This window comes from Siphateles boraxobius, unplaced genomic scaffold (genome assembly GCF_051911475.1).
Source record: "Siphateles boraxobius isolate OS27281-9 unplaced genomic scaffold, OSU_SipBor_1 18, whole genome shotgun sequence".
NCBI classification, from domain to species: Eukaryota; Metazoa; Chordata; class Actinopteri; order Cypriniformes; family Leuciscidae; genus Siphateles; species Siphateles boraxobius.
In genome coordinates, this window is record NW_027508788.1 from 6,147,115 (window position 1) to 6,166,338 (window position 19,224).

Here is a 19,224-nt window from a genome sequence, read left to right on the forward strand (position 1 = left end):
ACCAGGTTCCCATTACACAAAAATAATTACTATTACTTTTACTATTAATTACTCAAGTGTTTTTCTTGGTGATCACTTCTGTCTTTGTTTTTAGGTACAAGTGCCTTGCACTTTCAAGTCTACCTGCTCTGTGCAAGACTCCACGTGGAGTCGCTGCTGTTGAAGGTGGCAGCAGGGAAAAGGCCAGATGCAGCAGTACCTGAACGTCCTGAGCGAGCAGCTTCTGTAGCAGCTGTATTTCTCCCATGTGTTGTTAAAACATCTGCTTTACACACTCTGTTTTTCTATAGGAGAGCTCATTGGTGTGCAATACTTGTATTCCAAAACCAATAGAGCATTTTAAGAAGACTTTGCTGCAAATCCTGACACCCCAGATGAGCTTCGGGAGGAAGACCAGGAGGGTGATCTGGAGGGGGATGAGGGGTTTGAGGACTTGAGCTTCGATGAACCCCTTGAATTTGGAGCTCACCTGCAATCCACTGCAGCCCATTTAACAGACCAGGAGGTTGTAGGTTTGCCTTTTGCTGTCATCATCCCAGATAGATCCAGCAGAGCCTTCCTTGCCTGGTACAGCCACTCAGAGCCAGGTAAATAAAAACCCATGTAGCAATCAATAATGAGATTTTATGGTGTGTTAATTTTAAATTGAATTTTTTTTTTTTGATAAATAATGGCGAGCTGTAGATAATTTTGCATATTTAACGGCTACATACCAAATAAAAAATCTTATGGACAAGAAATATTATCTTACTATGATATTGAAAAATATGGCAGTGAAAAGATAGATGTGTATTAATTTCTTTTGATGCTCAGGTGGAGAGTGTGGGATGAGATGGCCAAGCTGGGTATGACCATATCATAAAGCTGCCCAAAATTCTGGTTGACCTGTGCCATCAGGATTTGGTCACTCAGGAGAAAGTACCGGTAGATTTGATTGTCACTCTGTGGGACAACCTGTCTGAGCATGGCAAGGGCCCGCTCATCTACCCGCCTTGCCACCATGACTGGTTGCGAAGTGACTGACTTTAAACCTGCCCTTCAGCACTCTCTGTACTGTAGGACGAAGCGATGTTCAGTGCATTACACTGCTAGTGTAAAACCCAGTAAACCTTGAGATTATCCATATATTTTGTTCTAATGTCACAAGTAATAGAGAACATGTATGTATACAACTAAATTAATGATGTCTTAAACATTTTCATTTAGTTTCATTACATTTTTTAATAAACATGGCGCTTTATGTTCATAAAAAGGCTTATGTTTTAGGCTCATTTTGTAAATATAAGCAACTAATTTAGACACGCAAACTGGGTGCCGGTGTGTTGAGACGTACATGCTCGGCTAAATTTGCCTCGGAGTCGTGCATCTTCGGAAGCCGCACGACATGTCGTTCAAAGCAGCTATGCAAGCGTGATTTAAGATCAAAATTGCTGCCGATTCAAGATTAAAAAAAAAAAAATAAGTTCCAGGCACAAGGCTTACTTTTCTGCTTGGTATTGAGTTTTTTGTTGTTTTTATCTTGTAATTATTAACTGTTCATTCACATTAACAGCAGTCGCTTCTAGCTTGGTCTACAGAAGAGCCATCAGATGCTGATTTGCTTGCTGCAGCTGCACACTGTGGTACATTGTAAACCATGTATAGATAGTATTATTGATTGTATAGATTCTGTATTATCATTCTTCAGATGATGGTTTTGGAATCAATAATGTAAGATGTGTATTATACCTTCTGATCATGCCAGCCCAATAACCTGGCATTTTTCTTTCTTTTCTTTTAAAATTCCATAGGAAGAACATTTATACTTTTTTCTACCACAACTTTGAGTAAAAAATGTAGATGCTCAAAGTTAAGAAAAAAAAATACTCAATGCAACAACACGTGTGGTTGCATTATCTTTTTATTAACATTTTTCACACATCTTTTCATCTGTATAATGGGTGCATTTCCAATCATTAATCCTAACATACCTACTGTTTAACATTAGTACTAACATCTGGCTGTAGTAAATAATATTGTATTAATCTCATACAGTAGTGGTTAACAGTAGTATATGTAACAATAAATATAATGTTGCCTTTTCTATGGGTCTCATTCACATTTCTGTTATACCATACAGCTGATGCAAGCCAATTAACCAGTCAGCCAGAAGCCCTGCCCTCAGCGAGAGCTGTCCTCAAAAAACAGCCAGTGCCCACTGTGGAAGTAAGATAAAGGTTCAAATGGTGACTTAAATAAAGCTCTCAGAGATAAAATATACACGCTATTTTTCTCTCTTTCTCCCACAGCTGCCGCTGCCGGAAGGTTGGAAGCAGGCGCTCCCAAAAGAGCAGCACTTGTGGGTCAGCAAGGCTATCTTTACCAGAGACAAGTCTGGGAGGCTGGCGCTGGCCAAAAGTCTGCGTCAGTGGTGGTCTCCCCCTGGACCCCATCTCTATTCTCCTCCTTCTAAACCTGATGCCTTCTTCCACAGCAGGCTTTTCCTCTGGGTTCCCTACCGCATGTGGGCATACAGGCAGCTGTGCTCCCAGCCCAACTGCCGTTGCCTAGGCATCCAGCTAACGGCTTGTGGCATGTATGAGACCGTCCGAAGGGTCTTGGACTTAAATGGTTGGTATTTTATGGCAACCGAGTACCTTGAATGCCGGTCCTGTAAAAAGAAGCTGGCAGGCTGGTCACGAGATATCCTGGACCAGTTGTATCCCAACCACCGTCATCAATTTCCTGCAATCCTAACCTACAGGTATGAGTGTTTTTAAACTTCTTAACATAATACACTCTTACACACGTCATAGTCTGACATTGTGTTTTGGTCCTTTTTACTTCATATAGGTTGTCATGTGATAGGGAGGTTGTGAGAGCGCACTGGGGAACAGTGCTCTGTACAGGCACCTGTTGGTCAGGCATAAAGAGCATTGGCTGGGCCAGTCAACAATGTACCTCTCTGTGCTGAGGAATTTTTGTGAACCAGGACACGGATCCCAGTCGTCTCGTTGCCCTGCTGCCACAGATGGTGCCTGTTAGAGATGCGCGGTTGGTGGTTATAGCCGCGGATCGGGCGGATGATGTAACGGAAAAAAAATATTTTAATTAAATTCGGGCAGGTGGCGGGCGGTTTCTAGTCTCGCGGCTGTCATCAGCAGCGCCTTGTATCAGCGGATGGCGGGCGGAAAAATTTGTCAAAAACGTTGGTGCGGATGGATGGCCGGATGGACGGATGATGAGTTTTGTGATGCGGTTGCGGTTGAAATAATAGCCCATCCGCGCATCTCTAGTGCCTGTGCCTTGTCCATCTTGGCTGCTGTCAGTATATGCTAAGGATGTACTGTCACGTCTCCCGGAACTAAAGGCCAGGGTGACCTCCATCTATGAGTCCATCCTTAAATTGGACTCCACAAAAAAGGTAAGGGGACACAAACTCACAACTTTAATATTAGTAGAGATATGAAACATGGACACAGGCTATGCAAGCTTTCCATATCAATACTTCTTTAAAATCCTTTTTCAGGTCAATAAGAAGCTCGCTGGTGAGGCGGCTGGAAAAGCAGCATGGGTCACAGACTTGGACAATGAATTTGGGCAGGTCCTCATGTGTCCTTACGGAGGCTGAGGGTGTTGATCTGCTTCCCATGTGTTCTGGACTTGTAGAGCGCTACCGCAGAGCCGGGGAAGCTACACCTTTATGTGGACCGGGACTGTTGCTCTTCCACGGGCAAAGGCAAGGCAGCCGCTATGTTCGCAGAGTGGGACCAGCTGCTTGTCAGGCTGGATATGGGGCACTTCGTGTGGCGATTTGCCGTAGGAGTAACCACAGACACCCTCTGTACGGCCTCTTCATGAAAAACCTCTCTGCATGGATCTTTGAGTGGGATGCTTCAGATGTGGAGAGGCTGAAGGAGGCATTGCAGCCGCTGCACTCGTGGGGCCCAGGAGACGAAGCAGCTCAGAGAAGCTGCTTAAGGACTTCATGGGGGCAACAGACACCATGGGGATCAGGGTTTTGGACCAGGAGAGGATGCAGGAGAGCTCACTTACAATCCCCTGATGCCCATTCACCAACAGACAGCGGCCCTACAACTTCCTGGTCTATCATCATCCGAGATAGGTCCAGCAGAGTCTTCCTTGCCTGAGACAGCCACTCAGAGCTAGGTAAATAAATACCCATTAGCTATCAACAATGAGGTTTTATGGGATGATCATTTTGATATTTAATTTAGGCGGTTATTTTTTAATAATGAATGGCTAGCTGTAGATTATTTGGCACATTTCACTGCTACATACCAAATAAATAACCTTATGGACATGAAATATTATGTTACTTTGATATTGGAGAATGTTATGACTGTGATAATATAGTTGTGTGAGAATTTCTTTTGATGACCAGGTGGAGAGTGTGGGACCAGATGGACAAGCTGGGTATCAGCATGTCGTCAAGCTGGCCAACAGTCTGGTTGACCTGCGCCATCAGGGCTTTGTCACACAGGACAAGGTACATGATGTTTTCAGGTAACGTTACAAAATAAAAAAATAAACTGCAGCTGCTGCCAGGACAGCAAGGACAACAAGCAGTGCAAGCAGCACTTCCTGCTCCTCCTCGAAGGCTGAGCAGAGGGCAGCGGCAGGAACAGTCGTCGCTGCCCGGGCCGGCATGCCACAAGTACAAAAGTGCCAGAAATGCGGCCAGCCAAAGCGGAGGGAGACCGGACACACCCGCTACGGCTATGTACATTTTTGGTCTGCCGCGGCGGGTAGGAGTGTGGAGGACTGGCTGAGGGAGATGAAGGACAAGGACCAGGGTCGAGCCCCGGACTGATTTCGCATTCTTGCTGGGGCAGGTGTATATAGTGGTTTGCAGTGTTGAGTGTTTTTTTAAAGACATTGACTTTCCCCTCCACAAGGACTGGGACTTTGCCGCGGTGTGGAGGCTTCCTACAAACACCAGTCCACACCTGCCACAACTCTTCTACAGCACAGTGACACTATGCTTGAAAAAACATTGTGTATCCCATTCACACCTGTATACCATTGTCATGCCTTTGTACTATTCTGATTCTTTGCACTGACAAGTTATATAGGCCTATACTGTGTGTCTGCTGCCCATCATATGGTTTAAGAAAGAAAAAAAAACATTGTCTGTCCCATTCACACCTGTGTACCATTATCATGCCTTTGTACTATTCTGATTCTTTGCACTGACAAGTTATATAGGCCTTTTGGACATGTGGGTATGTTCATTAATGTGGTCACTGTCTTTGGAGTTACGTCCAGTGGCTGCGATGCAAGATACCGGACTAGCGTTGATGCTGGCTCATCTGCTGCTGACACTGGCTCTGTTGCAGCTACGTGGTTAAATAAAAAAGCCTTGTATGCCACAGGTACTTCACACTGTAATGCTGCTGCGTTATGTTCGCAGAGTGGGACCAGGTGCTTGTCAGGCTGGATGTGTGGCACTTCATGCGGCGATTTGCCACAGGTGTAACCACAGACAGCCACCCGCTGTACAGCGTCTTCATGAAAAGCCTCTCTGCATGCATCTTTGAGTGGGATGCTTCAGATGTGGAGAGGCTGAAGGAGGCCAAGCGGGTGACAGGCTGCGAGCCCACCGCCAAAGAGCTAGCGAGACATTGCCGCCGCCGCACTCGTGGGGGCCCGTGAGACTGAGCAGCTCATAGAGAAGCTGCTTGAGGACTTCTTGGAGGCAACAGACGCCATGGGGGTCAGGGCTTTGGACCAGGAGAGGATGCAGGAGATCTGGCTTACCCAGCAGCGCCACATAAAGTGCATCCAGGACCCGCCAGGTGTACAGCTGTACAGGAAGGTAGGAGAGGTGACCAAGGGAGGGGTCATTCTGCCTTTGTACCGCTGTGCACGTGGCACAACATCCCTGGAATCGTTCCACCTGCACCTGAAACGTTTCGTACCAGGTTTGCATTACACAAAAATAATGTGCATTGTTTGTGTGTCCACACTCAGTGTTTTTCTTAGTGATCACTTCTGCCTTTGTTTTTAGGTACAAGTGCAAGTGTCTTGCACTTTCAAGTGTACCTGCTCGAAGGGCTTGTGCAGTGGAACGAAGCACGTGGCGTTGCTGCTGTTGAAGGTGGCAGCAGGGAAAGCATCTGCTACGGCGGCCAGATGCAGCAGTACCTGAACGTCCTGAGCGAACAGCTTCTGGGCTTCAAGATGGTTCAGGACTATACCAGCCCGGGCGAATACACAGGTATTGTGGTCATGCACATGCTACTTATAGGCAGCAGGTGTATTTCACCCATGTGTTGTTAAAACATCTGTATTACACACTCTGTTTTTCTATATGAGAGCTCATTGGTGTGGAATACCTGTATTCCAAGTCCAATAGAGCTCTCGAGGAAGACTCTGCTGATCCTGACATCCCAGATGGGCTCCAGGATGAAGATCAGGAGGGTGATCCGGAGGGGGATGAGGGGTTTGAGGATCTGAGCTTCGATGTTCCTGTTGAATTTATGGAGCTCAACTGCAAACCCCTGCAAGCCATTCACCAACAGACGGTGGCCCTACAACCTCCTGGTCTGTCATCAGCCGAGATGGGTCCAGCAGAGTCTTCCTTGCCTGAGACAGCCACTTAGAGCCAGGTAACTAAATACCCATTAGCAATCAACAATGAGGTTTTATGGGGTGATCATTTTGAGATTTCATTTAGGGGGTTATTTTTTAATAACAAATGTAGATTATTTTGCATATTTCACTGCTACATATACCAAATAAATAACCTTATGGACATGAAATATTATGTTACTTTGATATTGGAGAATGATATGACTGTGATAATATAGATGTGTAATAATTTCTTTTGATGCCCAGGTGGAGAGTGTGGGACCAGATGGCCAAGGGGGATATCAGCATGTTGTCAAACTGGCCAACAGTCTGGTTGACCTGCGCCATCAGGGCTTTGTCACGCAGGACAAGGTAGATGAGATTGTCGCTCTGTGGGACAGCCTATCAGAGCATGACAAGGGCCCTCTCATCTACCCGCCCCGCCACCGTGACAGAGTCCTGAAGGGCAGGTTCAAGGTCAGCCACTCTGCAACCAGTGTGACCCCAGGCATCGAAAGTCTGAAACGGTACGTTTCCAAATTAACCCATTATTTTGGAGCATTCTTATGTTTCAAGACAGTATTTCATGGAATAGTTTTCATGCAGATTATTCTTTTATTTGCACTTTAAGTTAATTAGAAAAAAAACAGTCAAGAGAATTTTTTTTTTTAGTCGGAGCTGTCTATTTCTTGGAGAGAGCTAGATTATTAGTTGATTAACTATATACACTATTAGTTGTATCTCACAACATTACAGTGTTATTCAGTTGTTTGTCCCATATTCTTCAAATAATCAGATTAATACTGCTTTCTCCCTTTCTCACTTCTCAGATGCTTCCTTGGTGAAGGCAGTGGGCCGGCTCAGTGGCCCAATGCGAGTCATCTGGTCGAGGCCATCTGCCTAGCTCTCTGTCGCATTTACCCAGCTGGTCAGACTATCGCCAGAGTCAGGGTGAACCGGTGGGCTGCCTTACTTCGGGCCTATAGAATGATCAGGGATGTAGTCCTGGACAGCCCTGGAATCATGGCCCGGACTAAATTGAAGCTCTTTGAGCTAAACCAGCTCACACTCTCCCAGTGGTAGGTTCAGGAATAAATAGTTAATTTTTGTCTATTTTGCATATTCCACCCATCTCTACTTACATATGCTAATTGTCGTCTTTTCTGTACACAGGCATAATGCCAGAAAGAAGAGGCAGGAGAAGGAGGTCTTGCAGCAAAACATCCAGCCGTTTTCTGCTCCCTTGGTGGCCTCTGAACACTTACCACCCATGCTGTCAAAACTAACAAAACCAGTCCAGCATGTGCACTCAGCCTTTGTGTTCGCCATCAATGAGGATGCATCTTGACTGGCAAGACAGCATGTTCGAGGCCGCCATCATCCTCCTCCTCCCCCTCATCACCCTCCTCCTCCTCATCATCCTCCTCCTCCTCATCATCCTCCTCCTCCTCATCATCATCAGCCTCATCTACATCCTCATCCATTCACCTATACTGCAGCACCTGCTGCACCCCCACCAGAACACACACATGCACGTGCTGTTGTACCAACACCTGACCAAAAGTTGCCTAAGACGACAGCTTGGCGGCGAAAAAAGCAAGCAGAGGCAGCTGCAGCAGCCGCAGCACAAGGGTTGACGCGAAGAAAAAGGCAAAACCCGGAACAGTACCTTTGCCAAAAATGTGGACACCCAAAAACTAAAGAGTTTGGCCACAGCCAGTTCCAGGGTGTCCATTTTTGTGCAAAGGCCTCTGGGAAGACTGCGGGGCAGTGGATGGAGGAAATTAAGAAAGGAGAGGGTGCTAAACAATAAATGCATAAGTATGTTCTATAAAATAAATAATAATACATTGATAATCATTAATAATAAATAGTTCATTTTGTATAAATATGTTTTAATCAATATTTGTTCAGAAATAAATAGTTTTTTTTTCTCATGTCTGTGTATGTTTCTGTTTTGTTAGACATTTGTGCAATACCTACTGTATAACAAGAGACCGGCATCATATTGAGTATTTTAAATAGAACATTTTTTTTATTTTCTAATGAAATAAAAACATACTATTTTAATATAATACAAAAATATAATATCAGCATTTTATGTAACCATATACAATATATTATTTTAACAGAACAAATGCAGTTTTAAATTGAGTATTTTAAATACATATACAGGTCCTTCTCAAAAAATTAGCATATTGTGATAAAGTTCATTATTTTCCATAATGTAATGATAAAAATTAAACTTTCATATATTTTAGATTCATTGCACACCAACTGAAATATTTCAGGTCTTTTATTGTTTTAATACTGATGATTTTGGCATACAGCTCATGAAAACCCAAAATTCCTGTCTCAAAAAATTAGCATATTTCATCCGACCAATAAAAGAAGTGTTTTTAATACAAAAAAAAAAGTCAACCTTCAAATAATTATGTTCAGTTATGCACCCAATAGTCAATACTTGGTCGGGAATCCTTTTGCAGAAATGACTGCTTCAATGCGGCGTGGCATGGAGGCAATCAGCCTGTGGCACTGCTGAGGTGTTATGGAGGCCCAGGATGCTTCGATAGCGGCCTTAAGCTCATCCAGAGTGTTGGGTCTTGCGTCTCTCAACTTTCTCTTCACAATATCCCACAGATTCTCTATGGGGTTCAGGTCAGGAGAGTTGGCAGGCCAATTGAGCACAGTAATACCATGGTCAGTAAACCATTTATCAGTGGTTTTGGCACTGTGAGCAGGTGCTGAAAAATGAAATCTTCATCTCCATAAAGCTTTTCAGCAGATGGAAGCATGAAGTGCTCCAAAATCTCCTGATAGCTAGCTGCATTGACCCTGGCCTTGATAAAACACAGTGGACCAACACCAGCAGTTGACATGGCACCCCAGACCATCACTGACTGTAGGTACTTGACACTGGACTTCAGGCATTTTGGCATTTCCTTCTCCCCAGTCTTCCTCCAGACTCTGGCACCTTGATTTCCGAATGACATGCAAAACTGAGCAACAGTCCAGTGCTGCTTCTCTGTAGCCCAGGTCAGGCGCTTCTGCCGCTGTTTCTGGTTCAAAAGTGGCTTGACCTGGGGAATGCGGCACCTGTAGCCCATTTCCTGCACACGCCTGTGCACGGTGGCTCTGGATGTTTCTACTCCAGACTCAGTCCACTGCTTCCGCAGGTCCCCCAAGGTCTGGAATCGGTCCTTCACCACAATCTTCCTCAGGGTCCGGTCACCTCTTCTCGTTGTGCAGCGTTTTTTTGCCACACTTTTTCCTTCCCACAGACTTCCCACTGAGGTGCCTTGATACAGCACGCTGGGAACAGCCTATTTGTTCAGAAATTTCTTTCTGTCTTACCCTCTTGCTTGAGGGTGTCAATGATGGCCTTCTGGACAGCAGTCAGGTCGCCAGTCTTACCCATGATTGCGGTTTTGAGTAATGAAACAGGCTGGGAGTTTTTAAAAGCCTCAAGAATCTTTTGTAGGTGTTTAGAGTTAATTAGTTGATTCAGATGATTAGGTTAATAGCTTGTTTAGAGACCCTTTTCATCATATGCTAATTTTTTGAGACAGGAATTTTGGGTTTTCATGAGCTGTATGCCAAAATCATCAGTATTAAAACAATAAAAGACCTGAAATATTTCAGTTGGTGTGCAATGAATCTAAAATATATGAAAGTTTAATTTTTATCATTACTTTATGGAAAATAATGAACTTTATCACAATATGCTAATTTTTTGAGAAGGACCTGTATATATATATATATATATATATATATATATATATATATATATATATATATACACACATTTATTTTTAAATGATATTATTCAAAATTAATACATGTAAAATGTAAATACACAAATAAAGTCTAATTTCAATATTACAGTCATTATTTAAATGTATATATTTTTAGATTAATGTGTTCTAATGATACTGTGACAATAGCACATGGCTACTTAACATGCATGCCTCAGGAAACACATGGCTACTTAATATGAAAGGCTCAAACACCCTGCCAGATCCGCCCCCAGAAAATGCCAAATTCAGCAATTTGTCTCATTTAAGCAGTACAAGCATTCCACAACCCCACAGATGACCCCATTGGGGGTTTGGGGAGCATTACCCTGGAATTCAGGGTCACTGTGTTCTGCTCTGTCTCAATTATTTAGAAATGGCCGACAGGTCCGTCAGCCAATCCCAGTCGTCACTTGTCTCAATTGTGAGAAAGCCACCAAAAAGTCAATGGAAAAGATAGCGCCTTGTCTCAAATAACCACGGCCAATCGGTGCCTTGCTTTTCAGATAAGAAAGGGAGGGGTAGTTTTTGCGGATGTTCTTTTGTATAAAAACGACAAATTCAAAGAATTTCCACGACAACAGGCAAACATTTATTATGTTGTCTCCTCTCCACCAGTAAGCTGGTGTGTGGTGGGCGTTCTGGCGCAATATGGCTGCCGTCGCATCATCCAGGTGGATGCTGCACATTGGTGGTGGTTGAGGAGATTCCCCCTTCTATGTGAAGCGCTTTGAGTGTCCAGAAAAAGCGCTATATAAATGTAATGAATTATTATTATTATTATATAATAATTATTATAAATATAATAATTATTTAGAAATGATTAAAATATAAAAATATATACTGTAATAAGTGATACAAACATCTAACATGGTCACTACAAACTTAATTTGTCTGCTACTTTTTGCCAGCCCTCTCTCCCTGCCGTTTTAATTATGGTCTCGAATTCATCCTTCGAAGAATTAACTCTTGCTCTGCTGCGGTGAAAAACTGAGCGCTTTGGCCACAGTGAGCAGCCAATAGCAGCGTTGCTGATCAATGTTTCTACTATCGAACATGCAATAATCTCAGATAACTCAATCCAGCTATACTAATCATAACCGGCAGGAGTGTTCGAAGAACCTCACTTTTAAAAATAAAGGTTCCAAAATAGGGGTCATAGAAGAACCCTTTTGGTTCCCAAAAAACCTTTTAGTGAATCGTTGTAAAAAGAACCATTTTTTGAGATGATTTGGAGATCATTCCACCCACCTAGTGTCTAAAAGTCAATTTTTTATTAACTTTGAGAAAGGTTTGTGTAAGATAAATAATCATTATGTTAAATTTAATGTAATGAAACACTCCAAGTTACACTCCAAGATGGCCGCAACTGCCTAGTTGGCCTTTGAAGGATTTCTGGCTACTATATTTTTTTGATCATATGACTTAATTCAAATCCTAAATTGACAGAGAACAACTCACTTAACAACTGTATGAGCATTTGAAGTTCCAATTGTTGTCCAACATATCCTGAACAGCCTTAAAGGATTGACTGATTGAACCCAAATTACAAGATGGCTGAGATGTCTTTGCAAACAATTTGGGAGGCCATCCAACAGAGCAAGGCTGAAATGACTGCTCATATTGACTCCAAAATTGAACCACTGCAGACAAGTCTCAACAATATTCATGGTGCTCTATCATCACTTGGAGATCAAATATCTGAGCTTGAGCAGCGAGTGAGTTGTAATGAGGATAATGTAGATAACTTAACAACAAGAGTGCAAACATTGGAGGTGGAGAATGCTTACCTAAAAGAGAAGGTGGATGAAGCTGAAAACAGGAGCCGTATAAACAATCTCCGTTTTATCAATGTTCCTGAGAAGAGCGAAGGAGATGACGTGATTGGATTTTTGACCCAGCTGATACTTGGTCTACTCGGCAGTGAAAACTTCTCCATTTCTCCGATGATTGAAAGAGCTCATCGTACTGCGTCTTATAATTCAAATAAATTAAATAAACCTCGACCGATCATCGTCAAGTTCCTGCACTACTTGGACAAAACAAAGATACTGCGTTTGGCCAGGGAGAAAAAGGGGCTCCTATATAAGGGATCGCAGATTCATATTTATCCTGACTTCAGCGCTGACCTGGTTAAACGACGCAGGCAGTTTGATTCTATAAAAAAGAAACTACGTGGAGCGGGCTGTAAGTACTCACTTGTGTATCCATGTACTCTGAAGGTCTATGTGGACGGAAAACCAAAACTCTTTCGTAGTGCCGAGGAAGCGGAGAAATTCTTCGATGGCATTTGAACTTCTTCATAAATCAGTGTGAGTAGTCGAATACCTGGTTGATCACCTGATTGTCTCTGAGTTAACTTTTTGTTATTAAGGATTGTGCGACTCCTGTTTTGATTTTGATTTTCCCCTCGGTAAGAATGTAGACGTGTATGAATATGATCAACATACTTGTTTTGCTTGCAGCATACAGTTTTTTGCTGCCGTAAATGAGTGACGTAAACTCGATTTGTTTGTCGTTTGCCTATCTGTCACAATTGTTGTAAATAAATAAGGATTAGATCATTAATGCATTGATATATTTGTGAGTAGTTTGGATCTATACCGTCACAAAATTGACATTTTTGTAGTACATACATGCTTTGCTTTTTATGTTTTGTCTTTGTCCTGTGTTATGTTTGTCTTTAAATGTACAGTGTGCTCCCCACTTTTTCCACCACTTAACCCTATTGTTGCTGATGACAAGCTTCAATAATAATGATGGCTTTAAATTCCTATAAAGGTCTTTAAATAATTCATTTAAATATTAGAAGCCTTAGGTCTAAAATAGATCTTCTAAGAGCCTGGGCAAGTCACAATAAACCTGATATCATTACAGTCTCTGAAACATGGCTACATTGTGGCATATCTAATAATGATGTTGAAATGGATGGTTACTTGTTATACAGGGTTGATAGAGGGTCAAGAGGAGGTGGAGTGGTCACTTACGTGGGCTCCAACTTGTGTTCTCAGTATTCTACCCCAAAAATTAGTCCAATTGATTTTGAATGTGTTTTTGTTGATATAATATTACATGTCAATAAATCGCTTACAATAGGGAACATATACAGACCGCCCTCAGCCCCCTCTGGCTCTATGAAGAAGATATTGTCAACCCTAAGCTCCTTAGAAAAGAATAATGAATGTATAATTCTAGGTGATTTTAACAGCAATTGGCTCAACCGATCTTCAGCAGGAGACAGAGATTTAATTAGTAGTGTGAACTTATCACAATTGATTAATAAGCCTACCAGAGTAAATTTACAATCATCGACATTAATAGATTGGATACTTGTAACTAACCCTGAAAGGATATTATCCTCTGGAGTCATGTCAGATTGTTTAAGTGATCACTCTGTAATATATTGTGTGTGGAAAATCAAAATGTCTAAAGCACAACCTAAAGATATAACATTCAGACAGTGTAAATATTTTGATGTGAACCTCTTTAATGAAGATATGGGCAATATTAACTGGCAACGTCTCTCGGTTATACCAACAGTTAATGATGCATGGGATTTCTTTTACAGTGAGGTTATGAACGTGATTAATAAGCACGCTCCACTTAAAACAGTTAGAGTAAAAGGGACTCGTCTTCCTTGGATTAACTCAGAACTGATTTCTCTGTTTAAGCGAAGAGATGTTGCTTGGGCCAAATTCCGCCTTACTAGAAATCAAAGCGATTGGGAAATATACAGACAATTACGTAACAGTAGTAAAACTAAAACAAGGAATGACAAATCTGAATATTATAAAAATAGCTTAAATAGAGAGTTTAAGAATCCAAGACAATTTTGGAATAAACTTAATACTTTACTTAACCGTAATAAAATTGGGCGAATTAATCAATTGAATATCAATAATGAAATTATACAGAACCCCACAATAATTACACAAACTCTTAATGAACACTTTGTTGCAGTCTCTCAAGCTAATAAGACCCCATATTCACATGCAACTTTCAAAAATTCCCTGCCGCAAAATCTTTTTTATTTTAAACCGATTTCACCTATAGATGTTTATCAAACTATAGGAAAATTGAAGTTGAGTACTGGTGCTGGACCTGATGGAATGGAATCCAAGTTCATAAAATATGCAGCACATATCTTGATGTTCCCTCTGGCAGAATTATATAATTTATCTATAAATTCAAACTCACTTCCACCAATTTGGAAGATGGCTAGGGTATTGCCTGTTTTCAAAGGTGGAAAAACAGATGATTTGAATAACTACAGACCTATTTCCATTATATGTACAGTTCAAAAATATTTGAGAAATTAATTTATGCAATTATGCGAATTTATTGAAGAACATGGTATCTTATCATCAGCACAATCTGGATTCCGACCTAATCACTCTACTACTACAGCTCTTCTCAACTTTACAAATTATGTATATACAGCATTTGATGAAGGAAAATATACTGGAGCCATTTTTATTGATTTCTCGAAAGCGTTTGATACAGTTGATCATTATTTACTCTTAGATAAATTGTATTCGGTTGGCTTAAGCCAAAGTTCTTTACTATGGTTTAATGCCTATTTACATGGTAGGCGTCAATACGTTGCATAACAAAATACATGCTCCACTAGTTTGATTATGAGTAAAGGTGTGCCCCAAGGCTCTGTGCTGGGGCCACTCCTATTTTCGGTTTATATTAATGATATGCCCAGTATTTGTTTATCCTGTAATGTTCATCTTTATGCTGATGATACAGTCTTATATACATCGTATAACCAGAAGGACCAAGTACAAAATGCACTTCAATCGGATTTTATTATTGTTCAGAATTGGCTCAGAGAGCACAACCTTTTTCTGAATGAGAAAAAAACTTGCACTATGTTGTTTAAACTGAGACCATCTAAAGTTAATATGAATGAATTACAAATCTGTATGATTGATGGAAGATCTCTTGTAAATGTAAATACATTTAAGTACCTGGGTCTGTGGTTGGATACTGAGCTATCATTCAATGATCATATTGATGCTACAGTTAAGAAAGTTAAACAATGTTTGTGTCAGTTGTACTGTTCAATTGATTGCTTTACAATTGATACAAGAAAGCGTATTGCGCAGCAACTCCTATTACCCCTAATTGATTATGCAGATATTGTTTATCACACATCAAGTGTTACTTCTCTTAAAGCTCTAGATTTTTTATTTAATTCCATATGTAGATTTGTTCTAAGGTATCCATTTATGACACATCACTGCACGCTATATGAAAAATTGGACTGGCTCCAACCTAAAGAAAGAAGAATGTATCACTGGTATATGTTTATTTTTAGTTGCATTAATTATGCCAATAAATGTCCCCCTTATCTTCAACAATACTTTGTCAGACATAACTCAGCCTATCCCATACGACATTTGCTACATCCATTTTTTGCTACACCTAGAATACATCGTGAAATTGGGAGAAGAGCATTTTATTATAAAGCTCCTATGGACTGGAATAACCTCCCATTGTCATTGAAATCTACTACATCATTACACTCATTTAAATCAGCACTATTTTTACATTTAAAAACACCATGTACATGTTTTAATTGAGGATTTTATTTTCTCATTAGAATGCTGTAGTGTCATGTGAACACCCTATGAGGCCGTATTACTGTCAATGTATTCATGTAATTTATTGTATAATTTGGGGGGGGGGGGGGGGGGGGGGTGGGTCTTGGGGTGAACATGCTGTGAATGATGTCCTGTTGAGTTTGGTCTTTATTTTTATCTTTATTTTATTTTTTACATATGTTATTGTGTATTGTTATGTTTTGAGCATGTGTGGCTCTGGTTGTTATTTTCAAAAAGTGATTGAAAGGACCCCCTTGAAAATGAGATGGTACATCTCAAGGGGCTATCCAAAATAAAAGAATAAAAAGAATAAAAGAATAATGGTTCTTTATCTGCATCATTGACTCCATAAAGAACCATTTTGTTCCACAAAAGTTTATTTATAGTGGAAAAAGTTTCTTTAGATTATTATTATGTTCAAAAAAATGGTTCTTTTTAGAACGATTCACTAAAAGGTTTTTTGGGAACCAAAAGGGTTCTTCTATGAACCTTTTTTGGAACCTTTATTTTAAAGAGTGTCATTAGCCAGACCCTGATGAGCATGATGATATTATCTTGGATGTCTCGTTTGATCTCGGATGTTTTAAGCAACGTACGAAGAACGGGCCCCAAGTTACATTATGATAAATTTTTTGGCAATGTTATTATTGTATTGTATCTTATGGGAGGTTTTCTATTCCCTGTACATTTTATGAATTCTTATGAATGGAAAATCTGCATTGTTAATTCTACTATTATCCGGTATGTACTTTATCACTTGCATCCTAAATGAACTGTCCTAAATGAATCCTAAAATTTGTTTTGGTTAATCAACAAATAATCGTGATAATTAATCGTGATCTCAATTTTGATCAAAATAATCGTGATTATCATTTTGGCCATAATCGTGCAGCCCTAGTCACTATATTAATAATCATGATCATATTTCAACCATGACATTTGAAGTAATTGTGTAAACGGAACAATAATTCAAACAGGTGTTCGCCCTGTTTACTTTACGCAAGTTTGACGGGAAAAGAAAATCAAGAAAACAAACAGATGATTCAAAAGTCAGTGGATCTGCAATAAATTGCTGTCTGTCAACTCTTCACACTGCGTAGTGCTGTTGAGCACCTCCCCCACCCTTCGCAAAGCGCGCTAGCTAGAGGTCCCGCCCACAGGCCAATCAGGATGCAGGCTTTTCGGAAACTCGAAAAGGACCAGTGACAAACCTCACATCATGACCATATAGGAATGCACTCGTAAGTGGAACATCGCTGCGACCAATGGCGAGCCAGTGGACGGGCCAATCAGAACGTGGAACATGCCGAACATGCATGTGGAACTATTTTTTTCTCAGTCTGATGTGGAACCGTACATCGGCTTGCAGGTAGCGCGCAAGGATCACACGCAAATTCTTTAAGCGTTCCTAATTTTTATTGATTGACTGTAAAGTTAATTGTTCATGTTTTATACTGTATCAAGTGAAAAGCCCAGTGTTTAAGCATCCAGTGCGCAGGCCAACCGCTGGAGTGCACTCTCGTACTAGAGCGTCTCACTGCCAGGCTTCATAACTGAATTTACACCTTCAGCTCGGGTTCAAAGAAGTTAACGTACAGGACAAGAAACTGCTTTCAAGCTAAAATGTTGTAAGTATTCGCAATATTTGTGCTTCCTTCGACGATCTAATCTACGGTGTCTTAATTTGGCAGTTATTAATGTTTTAGCATTATTGTTAACTTTTCGAATTTTTGTTCCTTTCGACTCAAAACCAGCAGAAATTGACATTAATTTAGTATTTATTCTATATAACATTATTGGATTAATGTATAAATAAAATTCAAATGCACATAACATCCATATGTGTCGTTTCCGCACAGATTTTAAGTTAGTTTTTCTTTTGTAACGTTACCTGAAAACGCAGAGCAAAAACGACAATTACAAGCACTAAATGTGTATTTTAATTTCCAGCCACCATAAACAAAACTTAAAACTTTGTTACTAGATAAATGTTGTCGCACGATCTTGCTTCGAAATTCAGAGGAATTAACGTTACAGGACAAAGTTCTTCGCTGCATTCAAGACTAAAACTTTAATTCTTTCGAGCATCATCTGACAGATCAGATTCTAGGCCAGAAACTTTTAAGAGTCCACGTTTAGAACAAAATAATGCGAGATTTGAGAGATTGCTTAAATTGTGTATTGCAAAAACTAATCTCAAGTAGTAGTTACAGCTGTAAATATGACTGGATGTCATTTATTTGTCAATCATTGTATTTCTCTAGAGATCAATTTAAACATTCATAGCCATTTTCTGCCATTTATAGAGTACTGTGAGTGAGAAGAAAGCAAAAAACACATACAGGTTAATATTTATGACACTTCATGAGAATTTTTTTTCTTTCAAATTGCCATGATTTCACTGCTTTGTTTTTCTGTTGGATCCATTTGAATATTTGAACAATTATTAATTTTAATATAAATTTTTATTAAAAAGCTAAATAATCACCATCATTCTCATGTTTACTTCTAAGGTAGCAAATTCAGGAGAATCAAAGGTGTGTGTGAGATGCCATGTATATCAAGCACAGAAACACTAATTAAACATTCTTGACGTTATCATACTTAAAGAATGCAACCAAGGTTTTAGAAGTATATCACCGCCTGAGACTAGAATGACAAAATCTCAGGCGCAGACCCTTAAATATATGTTATAGTCATGCAACCATTTTGTGGTTTCTCTATGATGCCTGTAAAGTTGGTTATTTTTTCTTTTGAAACAGGCAGGGAATGGTCTGTTTCTATAATTTGTTAATTTTTAGATCTTCTTTTAAAATAGCTGCTTCTGTGGACCCCAAATTCAGAAAACAGCCTCACTTTCTCATCAGCATGTGCACTAATTTTCTACTTTATCTGCAGGAAGGACTGTTGCAGTAAAAGCCGTTGCAAATGATGCATGCAAACCTGCAGAGCCAGTTTCTTGGCCAGAAAATCTAAGGATTACACTAGTGTGGTAAAGTACATTGATAATGCATTTACACATCTCTCTCTGTGTTAGTAACAAGTTGCTTTAAGAACTACTTGCGTTCTTTTAGCATTTTATTCACCACCTCCTTACCATCCTACATTAAAAAAACAAAAAAAAACAGCTACAGTTATTATTCGAGTGTTAGGGCTGGGTATCGATTCAGGTGTTCCAATTCGATTCTCGATTTAACTCAATGAATATAGATTTAATACATATCCTATATTTATAAAAAAAAAGA

At 40.3% G+C, this 19,224-nt stretch overlaps 1 protein-coding gene across 1 annotated transcript; it reads left to right on the forward strand.

The window, feature by feature from the left end:
* Positions 1 to 5,710: 5,710 nt before the first annotated feature.
* LOC143740659 (uncharacterized) lies at positions 5,711 to 7,940 on the forward strand. The gene is made up of 6 exons (XM_077232668.1): positions 5,711 to 5,924; positions 6,011 to 6,220; positions 6,319 to 6,577; positions 6,813 to 7,100; positions 7,404 to 7,652; positions 7,747 to 7,940. Exons 1-6 carry the CDS (start codon positions 5,711 to 5,713, stop codon positions 7,919 to 7,921), a joined length of 1,395 nt encoding a protein of 464 aa, XP_077088783.1. The 3' UTR covers positions 7,922 to 7,940.
* Positions 7,941 to 19,224: the final 11,284 nt, after the last annotated feature.

What these genes read in the sequence shown, in the direction of transcription:
- LOC143740659 (XM_077232668.1), top strand. Translation starts at nt 5,711, where the DNA reads ATGGGGGTCAGGGCTTTGGACCAGGAGAGGATGCAGGAGATCTGGCTT. An exon ending in CAGCCCGGGCGAATACACAG is followed by an intron (nt 6,221 to 6,318) that starts GTATTGTGGTCA and finishes TTTCTATATGAG; the next exon opens with AGCTCATTGGTGTGGAATAC. An exon ending in CAGCTCACACTCTCCCAGTG is followed by an intron (nt 7,653 to 7,746) that starts GTAGGTTCAGGA and finishes TTCTGTACACAG; the next exon opens with GCATAATGCCAGAAAGAAGA.